This window comes from Pelmatolapia mariae, linkage group LG13, assembly GCF_036321145.2.
Source record: "Pelmatolapia mariae isolate MD_Pm_ZW linkage group LG13, Pm_UMD_F_2, whole genome shotgun sequence".
NCBI classification, from domain to species: domain Eukaryota; kingdom Metazoa; phylum Chordata; class Actinopteri; order Cichliformes; family Cichlidae; genus Pelmatolapia; species Pelmatolapia mariae.
The window spans coordinates 19,017,723-19,034,063 of NC_086238.1; the positions used below are offsets into that span (position 1 = coordinate 19,017,723).

General features: G+C 41.7%; 2 protein-coding genes across 2 annotated transcripts; one reads left to right on the forward strand and one right to left on the reverse strand.

The window, feature by feature from the left end:
- Positions 1–1,884: 1,884 nt before the first annotated feature.
- eif3s10 (eukaryotic translation initiation factor 3, subunit 10 (theta)) lies at positions 1,885–10,086 on the reverse strand. The gene is made up of 22 exons (XM_063491631.1): positions 9,911–10,086; positions 9,263–9,453; positions 9,035–9,171; positions 8,716–8,879; positions 8,049–8,248; positions 7,674–7,882; positions 7,400–7,571; positions 7,174–7,278; positions 6,935–7,033; positions 6,725–6,841; positions 6,400–6,585; positions 5,870–6,217; positions 5,673–5,777; positions 5,486–5,599; positions 5,263–5,385; positions 5,023–5,176; positions 4,727–4,908; positions 4,536–4,603; positions 4,006–4,442; positions 3,746–3,878; positions 3,407–3,624; positions 1,885–2,776 (listed from the first exon to the last, which is right to left on the reverse strand). Exons 1-22 carry the CDS (start codon positions 9,957–9,959, stop codon positions 2,568–2,570), a joined length of 3,720 nt encoding a protein of 1,239 aa, XP_063347701.1. The 5' UTR covers positions 9,960–10,086; the 3' UTR covers positions 1,885–2,567.
- Positions 10,087–11,377: 1,291 nt separating this feature from the next.
- Positions 11,378–16,317, forward strand: dennd10 (DENN domain containing 10). Its single transcript, XM_063491799.1, has 10 exons — positions 11,378–11,537; positions 11,623–11,677; positions 11,979–12,175; positions 12,284–12,363; positions 12,446–12,594; positions 14,261–14,372; positions 14,455–14,555; positions 14,688–14,795; positions 14,869–14,963; positions 15,049–16,317. The coding sequence occupies exons 2-10, from the start codon at positions 11,632–11,634 to the stop codon at positions 15,214–15,216; spliced, it is 1,056 nt and encodes a 351-aa protein (XP_063347869.1). The 5' UTR covers positions 11,378–11,537; positions 11,623–11,631; the 3' UTR covers positions 15,217–16,317.
- Positions 16,318–16,341: the final 24 nt, after the last annotated feature.

Genomic DNA, 16,341 nt, shown 5'->3' on the forward strand with positions numbered 1-16,341 from the left:
TGGAATTTTTCAGCAGCCGCTTATTTGCGCCATTAGTCGGATTTAATTTATTTTTCTATATTTTCCTGTTTTCTTTTTGTTTATTTATTTATTTGTGACTGGACATTTGTAGAAAATTCTTTTTTTTTCGTTGCTGCTTGTTTCCATTTGTCCCGATTCTAGGATCAGCATTATTATGAGTTCTACACTGACACGCTTACATTTGTGCAGAATGGTTTGTTGGAGACGCAGACGCGCTTAAGCTCAGATTTAGAGGTGTTTCTGCTTTTTTTTTTTTTTTTTTATCTAGTGTGCGGGACACGAACCTGAAACAGTCAGTGTTCAGTAACACTGATGTGTCGCTGTGTGTTAGTCGGTGAGAGCTGTTTATTAGAGTAGTGTACCTGTGCGAGTGCGACCTGTCACCCCTGCATGCAGATCAGCGGCTGACGGCAGCAGCACGAAGCTACAGCCATGTCCGCGCACAGTGGGCCTTCACAAAGAAATAATACACACTTGGAGTCCGCGCAGGCTGCTGACAAGTGAACTGATGCATCCCCGAAATGAGAAAATGATGTATTGCCTACCGACAGCCTACGTCCAAATGTTTGGAGATTATTTCATCATTTTATGCCCTTTTTTGTTTTTGTTAATTTTAATTTTTTGGCCGCTGCTTGTAAAGCTGATACATGTTTCAAGGAAAGTTTCCAATCAAATACATATAATCAGAATAATTCCACTTATTATTATTATTATTATTATTATTATTATTATTATTATTATTACTCACATGGAGTTTAGGCTTTGCTCATTTATGCGGTTAAAGGTCCCTGAAATTAAATGTGGTCTATAAAAAAATACTGGAGCACTGAATGGGCTTCTCAGCGCTATCAGAGCACCAACATGCCCACACACATACACCACACGCACGATCCATCTTGTTTAAGATGTTAAAAAATACATTCCAGTTTATTATTTTCAATACCTGGAGGAATCTCCCAGAGGTGGATAGTTTTTTATTCAATTCGCTTATACAGTTCAGATAGAGGCTTTTGGTTTGCATTAAATATCAGCCTATTATTATTACTGTTATTGTTATTATTATTACTATTACTTTATTATTGTTATTATTATTATTATTATCATTATTATTATTATATAGTAGCTCAAATCGGGGAGTCAAATTCAAAATGCCAACGCAGTTTTGCTGTTGGGACAACAAACTCCGCCCTGCTGAGGGTGTTTTCTTACTTTACAGCTCCAGCAGCATGTTACTGGTTTGGTAATTGCCTCCTTTCTGACCACCTTCTGCTTGTTTATATTTTTCCTGAGTTTTATACCCTCAGTTAACTGATGATCTTAGGCATGAACCAACACGTTTCCCGTTTTCAGATGTAACGCGTGTCTTCTTTCTGGTGTTTTACCGACCTCTAGTGGTTACAGAAAGAAAGGCTTTACAAAGTTCAGATCGCCAGTGTCTTACGGTTGTAGCCTTCACAAGCAGTTTTGAATTATTATCTTGTTTGCCAGGCCAGCAGTCTGACCGCTCCTAAATATTTGGGCATACATGTTTCAGTTTCAGCCTCAAGGTAGCCAAGACGTTCTGGATTACAATGCAGCATTCCCATGTGTTGTTGTTTATATATTAGCAGTGATACTTCAGTGATGTGGGATTAATTTAGAAACCAGAAACCAGAATCTAAACGAAAAGCTTCATCATGTGCAAGTATCAACATAATTTAAATGAGTAAAGCAACTAAGTATTAAAATGCATTTGCAAGCAGGCTTTATTTCTAAAACGTATGTTCATAAGGTTATCTGTGACTTTATTGATCTAAACTAGGCAAAGCTGAGGACAGCATGCTCTAACATTTAATATCCCATTGAAGACAAAGAGAGCATATCCCTGGTGAGCATTGTCTTTATTAATAAAGGCTTTATCTGTACACATGCAACCTGGTGTGATACCATTGATTGCAGCAAGATAGAAGCACACACTGGATATGAAGCCAGACCATTTCAATACTCTATGCATGCACAAAATGTAAATTCCACTAGTTCTTTAACAGGTTAAAAAGCATCTCATATTAGATGGAAGAGCTGAAATAACTGAAGCAGGTGACAAGATTCCTAGTCACAGCCATTAGAAGAGTTGTAGATCTGTGCCATAACATCTATGCAAGGTACAGTCAATAAAAGAGGCAGTTGGTGGTACACTGAGTTTGCATTGAATATTGTAGCAGGTTCACTGGTTTGCATGTAGGTCAGATTAACTTCACTAAGGTAAGAACATTTCCAACCACTGGGGGTTACAGTAATGCTTCACTGAAACCTAAGTGAACACAAGTTCATTGGTTAATGGTGTTTAAAGGTGAGGAGTTTCTGGTTCAAAACTGCAGGTCAAAATAAAAATAAAACAAAATCACTTCCCAGGAAACTACATTCTACAAATACTCAAATCAAATCAAAGGTATTTTTTGGCCACCAATGAAACACTGTGGCCAACAGAGTGATGTGGTATTTAAGATTATTATAATTATTATTATTATTTTAAATCATTTTTTATTGATTGAGGCATGAGCTGAGGTTCAGCGGCGAACGGTGGTCCAGCCATCATCATCTGTCTCATTTTTGGTGCGGCGAAGGTTTTCTTTGTCAGTACGCCAGCCCTTCTCTCCATCAGCGTCACGATCACGGTCCCGTCCTGGTTCTCTGTTTCGGTCCCTGTCGCGCTCCTCACGTTTATCCTCACGTTTATCCTCACGTTTATCCTCACCTCCACGACGCCAAGAACCACCTGTGGGGAACAAAGATGTTTCGTAGAAAATATTCCAGCAACGGAAATTTTAAGTTTTAACTTTGGAAGTTTTGTGTGTCCAAAGTGGATGATTTCTTTAAAAAAAAAAAAAAAAAAAAAAAAAAGCTTATGTAGCAGAGCATGTATTAAATGAGTATGCAGTGCCCTCTGCTGGCTGAATAAGTTATCTTCACGTTGAAATTTTTGACAGTCAGAAGATGAGCTCAGTGGATTGAGGATGGAGAGTTCGATCAGGGACACCAGCGTCTACAGTGTTTTAAATCTCTCTCAACTGTGATTATTTTATATTTGATTTCAGCAAGATAAAAACCATGGTGATGTTGTGCACATCAGTTTTCTTTTAACATCTCTTAACAACAAAAGTGTTTGGGAACAAACCATACTAGTTTTGGAATCAAAATGTTCTCCATTCAAGCTTGATATAGGATTATTATTAATAAAAGCAGAGCTTAAATTATTGGTAAATCTCTGCAGTTTTTTTTAATTTTTTTTAATTTACATTTCATATAGCAATTTTCTGAAACAAAGTTACCATTTGTGCATAAAATAAATTACTTAGATCACACTTAATGAGACACTGAAAGCAAGTCTAAAACATGCTCTGCTCACCATCATCAGGATCTCTGGGTGGGCCTCTGCTGTCACGATCATCACGGCGATCTCTATCACGACGGTCTCTATCGCGGCGATCATCACGGTCGCGTCGATCGTCTCGATCACGTCGATCGTCTCGATCACGTCGATCGTCGCGGTCTGCCTCCTCTCTGCGAGATTCTCTCCAGCTGCTTGCCTCATCAGTACCCCCTCTTCTCCAGATACCATCCTCTCTGTGAACGCACAGTGACACCAATTATAAACTCTGCCAACAACTACCTGAAAAGCAAATTGTCACATCCTCCGTGGTGCTACGAATAACTCAGCATACAGGCATAGATCTATTAGCCCCACCTGTGTGGACGACGGTCTCTGTTGCGGTCGCTGGATCTTTCGTCTCCTTCGCCATCATCTCCATCATCATGGGGGCCACCCCGGGGAGGTCCCCAGCTCTCCTCTCTGGCCTTCTCTCGCTCACGCCAGCCCCCTATATCAGAGGCGTTCATTATCATCATTTTATTAAGACTTGACATTTAGGCACAGACCAGCTGCCTGGCTGTTGGATAACAAGACTTTTCTATTATTTACTGATAGCCAATTGGCTACAGACTTACCAGGTCGGCCCAGTGGTTTCCAGGGTTTGGCGTCATCACCACCACGACGTGGCCCATCATCCATACCTCTCCTTCCAACTCGGTCATCATCTCCTCTTCTGGGGCCCCAGTCGTCATCAGCTCCACGCCTGGGTCCCCTGGATTCATCCATGCCTCTACGAGGACCTCTGTCATCATCAAAGCCACGTCTAGGACCACGGTCGTCATCTCCACCACGCCTTGGACCACGATCATCGTCGAAACCTCTGCGTGGACCACGGTCATCATCCAACCCTCTGCGAACAGGGCGGTCTTCATCCTCACCACGGCGTGGGCCTCGTTCATCGTCAAAGACCCTACGGGGACCTCTGTCCTCTCCGCTTCTACGAGGACCATCTCGTCTGAAAGGTAACTCTTTCTCCTCCTTGTCATCATCTCGGCCGTCCTGTCTCCAAGCCCTAGGGAGCACACAGTTGTTGTTAGAGAAGCCATTCATAGCTGAGTCGGCATTACAAGAAGAAAAGCAGGAACTAAGTGTTAGTGACACACACCTGTCTGGTGCAGGACGACGCCACTCTGAATCCCCACCCTCTGTGCGTCGTCTCCATCCTCCCTCCTCCTTTTAACAGAATCACATGATACTTCAAGATTACTCAAAGTCCTGTAGACCATTATCCTTACACAGCCCATCCCAGCCATCTTGGGGTAAGCAAAAGCAACTTATTAAAAAACACATCCAAACCTTTGGCTTCTCCTCCTGTGGGACCCTTCTCTCCTCCTCACGGCGTCGTTCTCGCTCCTCAATCTCCTGCTGACGAAGACGCTGCTTCCGTTCTTGCTCCTCAAGCTTTCGTAGACGCTCCTGGTACTCCCTCTCCTCCTCCTCTCGCTGCTCTTGTTCCAGGCGTTCACGCTCTTCACGCTCTATTTAAAAAAAAATAAAAAATTCCTTCCTGGTTCTCTGTGGAATATGAGCTCCTGTCCTAACTTTATGAGGACAGGTTGGATCACGGATTCGACTGGAAAAATTGTACAAACCTTTCTTGAGCTGCTCCTCATGAATACGCTGTGCCTCTTCTTCTTTTTCCCGGTAGTAAGCATTACGTCTGTCCTCTTTGCGCTGTCTCTTTCTGTCTTCCAGGCGCTTCTTCCTTTCCTCTATCAAGCGCTCTTGGAAAGCCTTCAGTTTTTCCTTTAAAAGGCACAGAAGTGAAGCTGAAAGCACTGCTTCAGTCCTCATAGTCAGCTAATGCTCAGAGATTGACTAAGCAGTCTTACCTCATAAATGAAGCTACGAGCAGCTGTTATTTTGGACAGGAAGTTCTCTTTGTCCTCCATCATCCTGGACATGCGCTTCTTGTGCTCCAGAGCCTTCTCCCGTTCAACTTTCATGGTACTAATCTACATAAAGAGAAGAACAACTTGTTACATTCCAGATGCTCAGATTTTTTACATTTGTTTTTATCTCTTTATGTAAAGTGCTTTTTTCCTGCCCACTTACCCTCTCCTCCTCCTGGAGCTCCCACAGTTCCATATCCTTGACACGCTGCTCCTCATAAGCTTTTTTGATCAGGGGAATCTCCTCAAGACGCTTTGCCCTCTCAAAATAGTCAATCTGAAGAGAAATAAAACTTAGGGCCCAGTACATATTTAAGTTATCAATACTTTTACTGATTTAATACCATTACCTTTTTCTCCTGGTTCTTCAGACGCTCCTGAAGTTCTTTCTTCTCCTTCTCCAGCTGCTCCACCTGTTTAGCCATGATGAAGTCAGGGTCCAGTTCTTCCAGGTCCTGCAACAAAACCAGTTTGTTAGATTTACATTAAAAATGTAATCCATGTGAAATTTACCCAGATCAAGTTGATTATGGCTACATTTCATCACCTCAATGTCGATATCCTTGAAAGCCTTTGCTCCAAGTTCAGTCTTCTTGATCTGCTCCAAGCGCTCACGGGCATTCTTCTTCTTGATCTGCTTGTGCTCCTCCATGATGCGCTCCTTCTCCCTTTCTTTGGCCTCCTGCCGCAGACGCTCCTCCTCTGCCTTGCGAACCTTCTGCATCTCAGCCTCCCGCTGTTCTAGCTCCTCCTTCTCACGCTGAATGTTTAAGCTCTCCAGGCGCTCCTTACGCTCTTCGATGGTCTGTCTACGAGCCAGGATGCGCTGGTGATCCTTGCGGGCATTTTTCAGGTAGGCAGCGATGGCCTGTTGGTTATGCTCCTCTCGCTCTTGCTGAGAAAGAATAATTTAAAAAAAATTAATAAAATGCACTTGAATTCAAACAAAGGCATAACACGAGTAATGTTTTAAATATAACATGAAAAATACAGTCACTGTATGTACATAAAGAAAAAAAAAAGCGCTGTATATTAGGTGCCTCTGGTCACTGTGTATAAGTTAGAGGTTGAACTCACCAGGATGGAGGCAGGCTTGATGACCTGTATGGCTTTAGCCAAAGATGCAGACATGGCAGTGAGCTGGTTCCTTATCTGCTCTGACGGCATGTTCTGCAGGAAAGGTCCAACAGGAGCATCCTCTTTGGTCGAGTAGTTCAGATCAGAGCCGAAGCTCAGAGTTTTAGAGGTGTGGTCTATTCTGACCTACAAGACAAAAAGAAATGTTAGATAATCTGCAAAAACGCAGCATGCTACTTCAGTAATAGTTCACATCCCTGTTTCTGGACCATCAGTAATGTCAGTGTGTAAAAAACTACATCATCTCTACCAATGTGAATCTTACCTGCAGATCACAATGCCGTGCAGCATCTACAATGGAGCGCTCCAGCTGGAAGGCGTCCACAAATGGAACCAGAGAGGCCAGACGACTGAACTCGATGCTTTGATAGATCTGTGCAACCTAAAATTTAAAAAATGAAGACAATTACACCCATTTCAGGGTAGAAGTGATTTAGAAAAAAAGATTAACCAGAAGAGAGAGAGAGAGGATTACCTGTTGCAAGAGCCTCAGGATGGTGTTACTCTGCAGATGTGGGACATACTGCTGAAGATCAGGTTCCTTCTCAGCCTGATCTCTCACCCAGTTTAACACCTAGAAGAGTACGACATTACAAGCAACAATAAATGTTAATTAAATGAATAAACTTCAAGCTGTAGGTAAGAAAAAGAACTGAACGACGGCTCCTTGTAATTATTACGTCTGCTGCTGCCACATGGAGCTGGATAGTTTACCTTGGTCACTCTCCCGCTCAGCTTCAGAGGATGAAAGTCGACCTCAAGCCAGTTGTAAAGTTCTTTCACATCAGGTACAACATACTGCAGCAAGTTAAATCTCACCTAAAACACAAAAATCATACATTTGTCAAAAAAATTAAAACAAATTAAAGAACAGATAAAAACAAAACCAAAAACCGATATTCTTAAAAGGGTGTGAGCGCTTCTTGAGCGCATAATGTACCATATCATTAATGAGACTTTGGCGGGTTGGTGGAGACTGCAGGGCCAGGAGGGTAGCTAGCCTTCGGTGTTTCTCAACAATGATGCCATCCATGTCCAGCAAGCGAGCAATATCGGTACGCTCAGGGGTGATGGGAATAGACAGCGTAGCCAGGAGGACTCGGGTAGACATCCTGAAAATTGAAAGTAAATTTTAATACAAATCTGGTCACAATCAAGTTTAAAACAAACAAACAAACACTGGTGCATTTATCCACAAGGAATTAATGGAATACCGCTGCATCTCCTCTTGGGTCAGATTCTTTCGCATCTCCCTGGACAAGTGATAGAGCCGGTGAAGTGTGCAGGCATGGAAGAGAGCGTTTCCAGATTTCCAGAATACAGTAGACACCTTGTTGTAGTAGTTGGCCATCAGCTGTGGTTTGGGAGGCTTCTTGGAAAGAGCAAACAGGCCATGGATGTCCTCAACAGCCTTGAATGCTTCCTGAGAGGAAAAAGAATAATTGCATTAGTACCATTAATTTTACGTTCACCATGTTTCAAAGCTACTATAATATTATACATCGCCAGCTGTACATTACAGCATCCCACAACAGTGGAGGCAACCGAAAATGCTTGTGTAGTTGTTGAAGAGTGTTAGGTAGACTAACCTGCCACAGCTCCATGCTTATGGCGCTGTCCAGCTGCACCAGACGTGTCTCCAGGTGCATGGACTGACTTTCAGGGTTGTTCAGATTGATGGCAGTGCTCTGGTTGTGATGGCGCTGGATCTGACCCAGATGCATGCGCAGGTTGTCACAGAGCTTACGAAATTCTGCCTTGCGGGTGTACTGAAGGCAAAACTTGAATGCTGCAGTGAAGGTAAGAAGACAGAGAATTTAGAGCCTCGCACCTAAAGGTTTTAACTGTAAAAATGTTTGCCGTTGCAAAACTATTCAGTTATTTATTATTAATACTAACAACAACTGTTTACTTTGACAACTAATTTAATCTGTTTCATTATATCTTATTACATCACATTGCTTTGCCTAACTACTGTAATACTTGGAGGATTAGCTAATCCTAGACTCACAGCAAACAGACTTGAAATACATTTCTGAATAATAATTAAATTACTTGAATGGGTAAGATTTGTGTTTGATAAAACATCCTATACATGCATTGGTGTTAATTTACATTCATATACAGAAAACAATTACAAATACAAAAACTTTATATTAAGATGGTAGTAAGCAGCGTGGAACATTGACTTAGGACTATAACATGACATCATGAAAACAGGCAGTAATTAAAAAGTAATTTAATGCGTGTCCCTACCTTGCTGTGCAATGTCATGGTATAGACGCTCCACCTTGGAGTTGTTTCTCAGCAGGTCAAGGCATTGGCGGTAGGACTCCCACAGGAACTTCACCCACGGAGTGAGGAGCAGGCGATCAGTACGATCCTGAGTGTCCTCTCCACTCACAGCACTCAGGAGCACGCTGAAATCAAAACAAGTTCCACATTAGTAAAGTTTATTTATTTAATTGAAAAAACAAATCAAAACTTAAAGTTAAATCAAATAACAGCCCTAAGAAATTAATTAAGTCATGTGTTAAACAGCTGATTTACTCTATAAAAACTTAAGCAGCATCACCTTTCTGGGGTCTGGATGTTATCCAGATCTTCGATGTCCAGGACCATTTGCTGGGACTCCTCCTTGGCTGTCTCAGTCTTCTCCTCTGCCAGCTTCAGGTAGGCCCTAACCACATCCTCCAAAGACTTGATGTTCACCTGGAAACAGAAAGCGCTTACATTTAGGCTAAACTTCTATTTTGCATAAATGATTCTGTGTGTGCACAAATCACAGATTTTTCTTGCAGACCTGCTGGCAGATGTTCTTGTACTGGTAGAGACCCTCCTTGGCCAGGTGACTCTTGCGAAGATCGACGCAGAGCTCCAGATATTTGAGCATAATGGGCTCGTGGATCTTCTGCCATGTTCGGTGTTTCTTGCTTTTGATGACATCGTACAAGACATCCAAGGCCGGCTGCTTCTTGCCAACCTCAAGAAACTCTGCGCAAACACGTTAAAATAATATAAGTCAACAATAAACGCGTAAAGTCCCGCATCATCATCAATGCAAACGCTTCAAACACCGTGGTTAGCTAGCGCCGGCTGATAAGGCCGCTGTTTGTGCGTCGTGATAGTAGGATCTACTTACAGCACTGTTTCTCAGGCAGCGTTAACAACACCGTAAAGCTACTTGGGGTGTTAACACCTCTCTGGCAGCTACTTACAAAAACAACGACTTTTTAGAAAAGTAATTAAAAAATTGCTTAGACGGTTGGCTACATACCAACGTAGCTCCACAATTTCGATATGGCTTCCCCGCCATCCGGCTAGCGTTAGCAGTTAGCCCGGCCGGCTAATAACAACGAGTCACCAACCGCTAAAGCCAGCTAACCCTTCTCCCAGTAGTTAGCATGGATGTGGCCCATCTGTTAAAACACGAAGCCGTTTGTATACTCACCGTTCGCTCGTTTCAGAGCATTCTCTGGCCGCTGAAAATACGCCGGCATGTCGATGACCTTTTAGCAAAGCTCAAAATTGGTTGACTTGGATTAATTTTAAGAAATTTTACCAGTCCATCAAAGCCACGCACTCACTCTGTGCAACGGTGCTGGCTGAGAAAGGAACAACCTCGTGAGTGGCCTTGGTAGGGTTGCCAGTTGCGTCACGTGTTATTCCTCCACCCAATCCCACACTGTGTGCGCCGCATCTGTGTGGCGGTGAAAGGAAATAAAGACACTTAACTTAATACAACGTACAGTTCAGCGTATCCGCGTAGTGTTGTTATTATTTTATTTCACTTTTATCATTTGTAAACACACCCTTTTCACATCTTGTAGACCTTTTTGGATATGCAAACACATAAATGATTCAGTTGGCTGTGGCATGTTTTCAGTAACGGAAATATGATCATTAAAATGATACAGTTTAAAACAGGAAATAACTTGTAATTCTTCTGCTTTTATGAAAGTTTTTATAGCGTTAGCACCAGTGGCCGTCTGAAGTCACTGGTCCATTTTAGAACGTAGAATAGCGATGCGAAATCCAAACTTCCCAAGTGAGGGCTTTAATCAAACCTGGCAACTCTGATGGTATAAGGTTCCCGTATGTGCTCCCCCCAATGGTACCTTCAAGTACTATTCAGAAAAAAATTAACTCAAAAAAGATCAATTCAATCGATGCGGATATGATCAAAGAAAAGCCACACAACCTCTGTCAAAACCTGATTTAAACCATGCTACTAGCCTAGAAGAATAAGCACCAATTTCCACATCAGTTTTATTTCGTTTGTATTTTATTTTAATCTGTATATATCTTTTGTAATATAGAGGTTGAGAGACTTTGTCTGAATAGATAAAAGAGTGTCTGTTTATTTAAGAGTGTGAAATAAGATAAGATAGAGCCCAATTTATCCACAAAGTTCGTAAATTCTCGTGTATAGGTAGCAAAGAGTAAACACAACCAATAAAACAGTGAAACAATAGCTAAACAAAGTCGAATAACTCAGTAAAACGGAATATGACAAAATTAAAAGTAGCTCAATAAGTAACATAAAAAATGATAATTTAAAGCTAAATAGAATACAATTATTAGCTGGATAAATATAATCATTATGTTAGAGAATGTGCTCCACTGCCTGTCCAATATTGCCACTTACAGTACAGTATACAATCTTAAAAGCAATCTTGATTTTATTTTGACTGTTTTACTTTCAAAAACATATATCTGTGCTACAGATTACGTGCAAACGCAGACTTTTCTATCACATCCTAATGTGAAATGCTAAGGGTTTATAAAATTTTAAATTTATATTTTCCTGCCGTCCGTGAATCTAACTTGCATTTTGTGAACTACCGTGAACGCACCGTTACGGCTGCTGTGATTGGCTGTGAGCTGCGTAGCTCCTCCCTGCACAGCCCTCCTGTCCCGGAAGAGGGAAGCAGCTTCGCAGAGAGAGAGAGGAAATGTCTGTTGACAGCAGCAGAAATCATCTGAATCAGACTGCTGGCAAGTTTTAGCCACTTTCTGTCCAATTAAACCCATCCAGCATCGCTCTCTGGCATTCTGATCTCGCATGAACTCTCAAGGTAACTTTTCTGTTACATCTATGTCCGCAGAAGAAGACGGCCGGTGGCTGCTCTCCAGTTAACTTGTGCTTATGAACTGTTTCAGGTATGGAATATGGCAACGACTGAAACGCAGCTTATGTTAAGCGTGGGATTAATCGGTAAGTTTCGGTTCGGAAGTCGTTCTTTTGTCTGTTTTTTTAAAGCGAAGTCGGCGTCTCAGATCCGCTGAACATGCAGGACAATCACATGATACTACTGTGTTCCGAGAATGTCCCCTCACTGGTTTATTGCTCCTGCATGTTCAACCTGAATGGCTCTGGATGGGTTCCTGAGCGCCTCCAGTAACCTTGTTATTGGTAGTGATGCTCTTAGAAGACCCTGAAAGTCCAGTCTGAATGCATTTCCTTCTCCTGACATGCTAAATGTTGCTACATGTTGCTTTTATTTCCCCTCCTTCAGAGAAAGATGTGAATGGAGACACTTTGTGGGTGTGGTGCTATCCATCTGTGGGCGACGAACTAAGGGAAGTCCTGCTCAGCAAGTGCTGCCTGACGCACGATGGCCGTGACTTTCACACCTTTGTGTTTGGTCAGTTCTCTCGTACCTGGTATTACATTACTACAATGGAAGTACAGGAGCCGACAGCACTAAACAAGGTAAGGTGTCTTTATCCAGGCATTAGCTTCATCCTTTTTGTCACATATAATATCTTCATCCCTCCATAGATGAGCATTTCTTTAATGTCTCTCTTTCTCCTCGTCAAGGTCACTCATTTTTCAGTAGTTGTTACAGCAAAAGACTTCAACCCTGAGAAATATGCTGCACTCAGTAGAATACTCTGCAGGTGACAGCCTTTATGAATACGAAGCATCACCTTATGTCTTTGTGCTTTGGGCTGAACTCACACAGTTACATTTATTTCTCAGGATGTATGTCAAACACGGAAGTCCGGTGAAAATGATGGAAGCCTACATCACCGTCCTCACCAAAGGAATCTGTCAGAGTGACGAAAACGGCTCGTTTCTCATTAAGGACTACGATGTTCGGAAAGCCTACTTGGCAGGTTCAGTCAAAGGTAAGACTTCACATTTGTTAAGAGGAACACACGTAAAAATACTGAACACCTTTCCCTGACTTTCCTGTGTACACAAATCTGCTATTTAAGATTTTGTTATTTGTTTCATTTGTTTTATTGTGGCCAAACACAGTTTAAACTTTTTAAAAGCAAAGAATTCATGCTTTTTAGCTCTTATTATAAACCCCCACGGTTACTGGAGGTTTTTAGGAAGTAAAAAAAATCCAGTGTTAACATATCAGGGTCAGCTAATATTTCACATGAAAATGAAAGTTTTCTTACAACTCTATGCAGTCCTGAGAAAATCTAATAAACTTACTGCTTTAATAAGAGGGTACCCAGGTGCTGCTAATCAAATGTATTTGATTAATCTATCATTGTTAAGTGTGAGAACCTCTATAAAAGCAGAAGTTTTGTCAGTTTGCTGGTCTGGAGCATTGAGGCATGTGTTAACACAATACCACAATCCTTCCAGAAGTGCACGTTGCAGCAACTCATCCCCGTGTCAGACCAATCACTGTTCAGAGAAATCACAAAAAACACAAGAGCTACGTCTCAGACTCTACAGGCCACAGTTAGAATGTTAAATACTGACATTCATGGAGGAACAATAATAAAAAGACGGAACAAGGATGGCTTTGGGAGGGTTACCAGAAGAAAGCCTATTTTTTGGGGGGTAAAAAAAATCATTAAAAAAGAACATAGGAACACATTTTAGGTTTGCAAAGAACAAAACTTGTGAAACAGTATCCTTTGGACAGATGACAATAAAGTGGAGATGTTTGGCCATGATGCAGCTACAAACGCCTCATACCAACTGTCAAGCATGGAGGTGGATGGGATGATTCGGGCTAGTTTTGCTGCCACAGGGCCCTGGGCACCTTACAGTCATTGAGTCAACCAGAATTCCCCTGTATACCAAAGTACCAAAGAGGCCCATCTGTCTGATAGCTGAAGTTTTCCTTAAAAGAGCTGTGCATAAATGACTGACTGTAAAACGTCAATGAACTGAAGCTATGTTGTAAAGAAGACTGGGCCAAAATGCCTCTAGTGATGTTAGAGAAATCAGAGAGAAAATTATGAGTTTATGTTATTGCTGTTTAAAGTGGTCCCACGAGCTACCGAATGATGAGGTGTACTTAATCATGTCTCCATAAAGTCACGTGAAAATTTTTTACACGGGCATATACATATATGGTGAGATATACTTTAAATGGAAAATGATGGGGTTGTCATTTATGAACTTTGAAGTTATAAATTTCACAAACTAGAAACCAGCAATTTATTGTGAAAACTGCACCACTGTTTGCTCAGCTGTGATGCTACTCTGCTACTCGTGCAGCAGATGGTGCTCAGCGTGCCGGAAACAATGGAGCCAGAGTCATAATCATGGAGAAAATACACGATGACACCATTTATATATCATCTCAAGCAACTATTTCTGCATTAAGTAGTGTAAAAAATATGGGATAACAATAAATTAATTACTGGGGACGGCAGGAAAACATTATGCAAACGCAGTTTGGCGTCTAGGTAATTATTATATCCTCTTTTAATTGATGTACAGCTTTTTTAATTAATTCATTGAAGATTTTAAAATGTTAGCTGTTAGTGGAAAAAGTCAGAAGATCTCAAATCTTCGACCACGTTTCTGCTCTTGTCTCAGATGTGGTGTCTCAGTTCGGGATGGAGACCATCATCCTGTATACAGCCTTGATGCTGAAGAAGCGGATTGTTGTCCATCACCCTCGGATTGAAGCGTTGTTGGAGTTCACGAGGTGAATTTAAGACTTTCATAATCATTTTATAGTGGACATAATTGTCTCGTGTGGGTAACTCTTTTCTCTGTTTGTCTCTCAGAGTTCTGCCAGCTCTCGTGTGGCACAGGAAAGACTGGTCCATCCTCCACCCGTACGTCCACCTGAGTGATGCTGAACTGGAGGATTTAAAGAAATGCCCCGGTGAGGCTGCCTACTGGTTTATCTGTCTAATTAACAGAAAACTCATCACGCAGCTTAGGAACTATCTGCACTGCCATGACTGCGGTGAATGGGTGAATTATTAATGCTCCAATATGTTTGCTTCCTCCACAGGATACATAGCAGGGTTTGTAAATCCGGAAGTGAGCAACAGAACGGATTTGTTTGATGTGTTTGTGAACCTCCCAGACAGCACCATCACAGTATCCCAGAGTGCTAAAGGTAGCATGTGTTCAAAGAGAGAGCAATATGTTGCTTTGATTCTCTCAGACTGATGCTGAGTCTCTCGCAACAGAAGCCATGGCTATGGGGAAGTTGCACAAGGACATCGGCCAACTCATCGTGCAGTCTGCGGAGGACGCGGAGAAGTCAGACAGTCAGGTGATCAAGGTAAGAACGTAGTTAAAAACACAGGACAGGAAAGCACCAGCTATAAGAAACCTAGTCTTAAATCTAATGTGCCCTTCATCTGCAGGACATTTCTGTCAAGACTAAAGAGATCCTCGCTAACCTGGTTGCTCTTGCTGATGAGTGTGAAGACTCTAAAATCACACTGGAAGGTTTAAAGCAGCGTCATTTCCCTCCAGCGACGGAGAACTTCCTCTTTCATTTGGCGGCTGCAGAGCAGCTCTTGAGGATATAAGGCTGTTTTCAAACACTCTACTGCAGGTTACCATCTGCAGCATGGACTCACTGTTGGGATCATTACGGTTTTTGTTTTTTTAAATGTCACACTGTTAATACAAGGAAGAAAAGTGTCCCTAGCATCAGATTTTATGGTGCACTGCTTGTCTAATACATCAGGGGACTCACACACCAATAATGGGAGCAATGAAAGGATTAGTTTGGTGATATTTAATGTTTTTTAGCAGAAACTAAATTAATCTACAGCTCAAGTTATTAAAAATATCAACACACAATGTGAACAGACTGGCTGTTGCCTGAGGTATAGCCCTCAGTGCACAGCTGCTTGAGTTTTTGTGTAATCTGAAACGATGGTCTTTATGTGGGATTTGCTGAAAAATGTAAAACAATGCAAGGTTTATCCCTTAACAGTAACAGGTATGAGGGGAAAAGCGCCGCAGCTGTTGACTTGGAGTTTGTAGAGCAGAAACAACGAGCAGTGATTTTCCATCAGAGCGTTTTCCCACGTTAGCTTCCTGTTCACGGTGCAACGCAGCAACTCCAAATGTCACAAAACTTGTTCGTGGCTGGGTACTCACTTTGTACTGGCAGATGTGTGAGCAGGTTTTGCAATTACCGAATTAGCTGATAGAAACTTTGCTGTACGGGGAAATCAGATTACAAGTGTAGCAGACACTGCACAACTTGTAGATTCTTTTTTTTTTTCTCCTTTTAAAGGAATGTCACATTTTCTATTTTACTAACAGCATTAGCGCCGCGCACAGCTGAAACAAGTAAACTGTTGTGCGGTGGAGATTTTTCAGACTTGTACTAACAGCTTCCACTTCAGTCTTGAGCTGATTAAATAACGATTAATGCTTCCATGCCCACACTGACTCACTTGTATTTAATTACACGTCTTATTTTCCAAGCTCTTTTTTTTTTTCTCCACTCTTCTAAATCAGTGTCGTTAGCGCCATTGTTGTAGTGTTGAATCCATTTTTCACCACATTGCAGTATTTCAGGTGAGGGTAACACATAGGCTTGTGCAACTTTGAAAATATATTTTCATGAAAATGTGTAATATTTGCTATATCTATAAATCCAACTAATACTCAAAGTGAAATAAATTTCTATTAGAAAA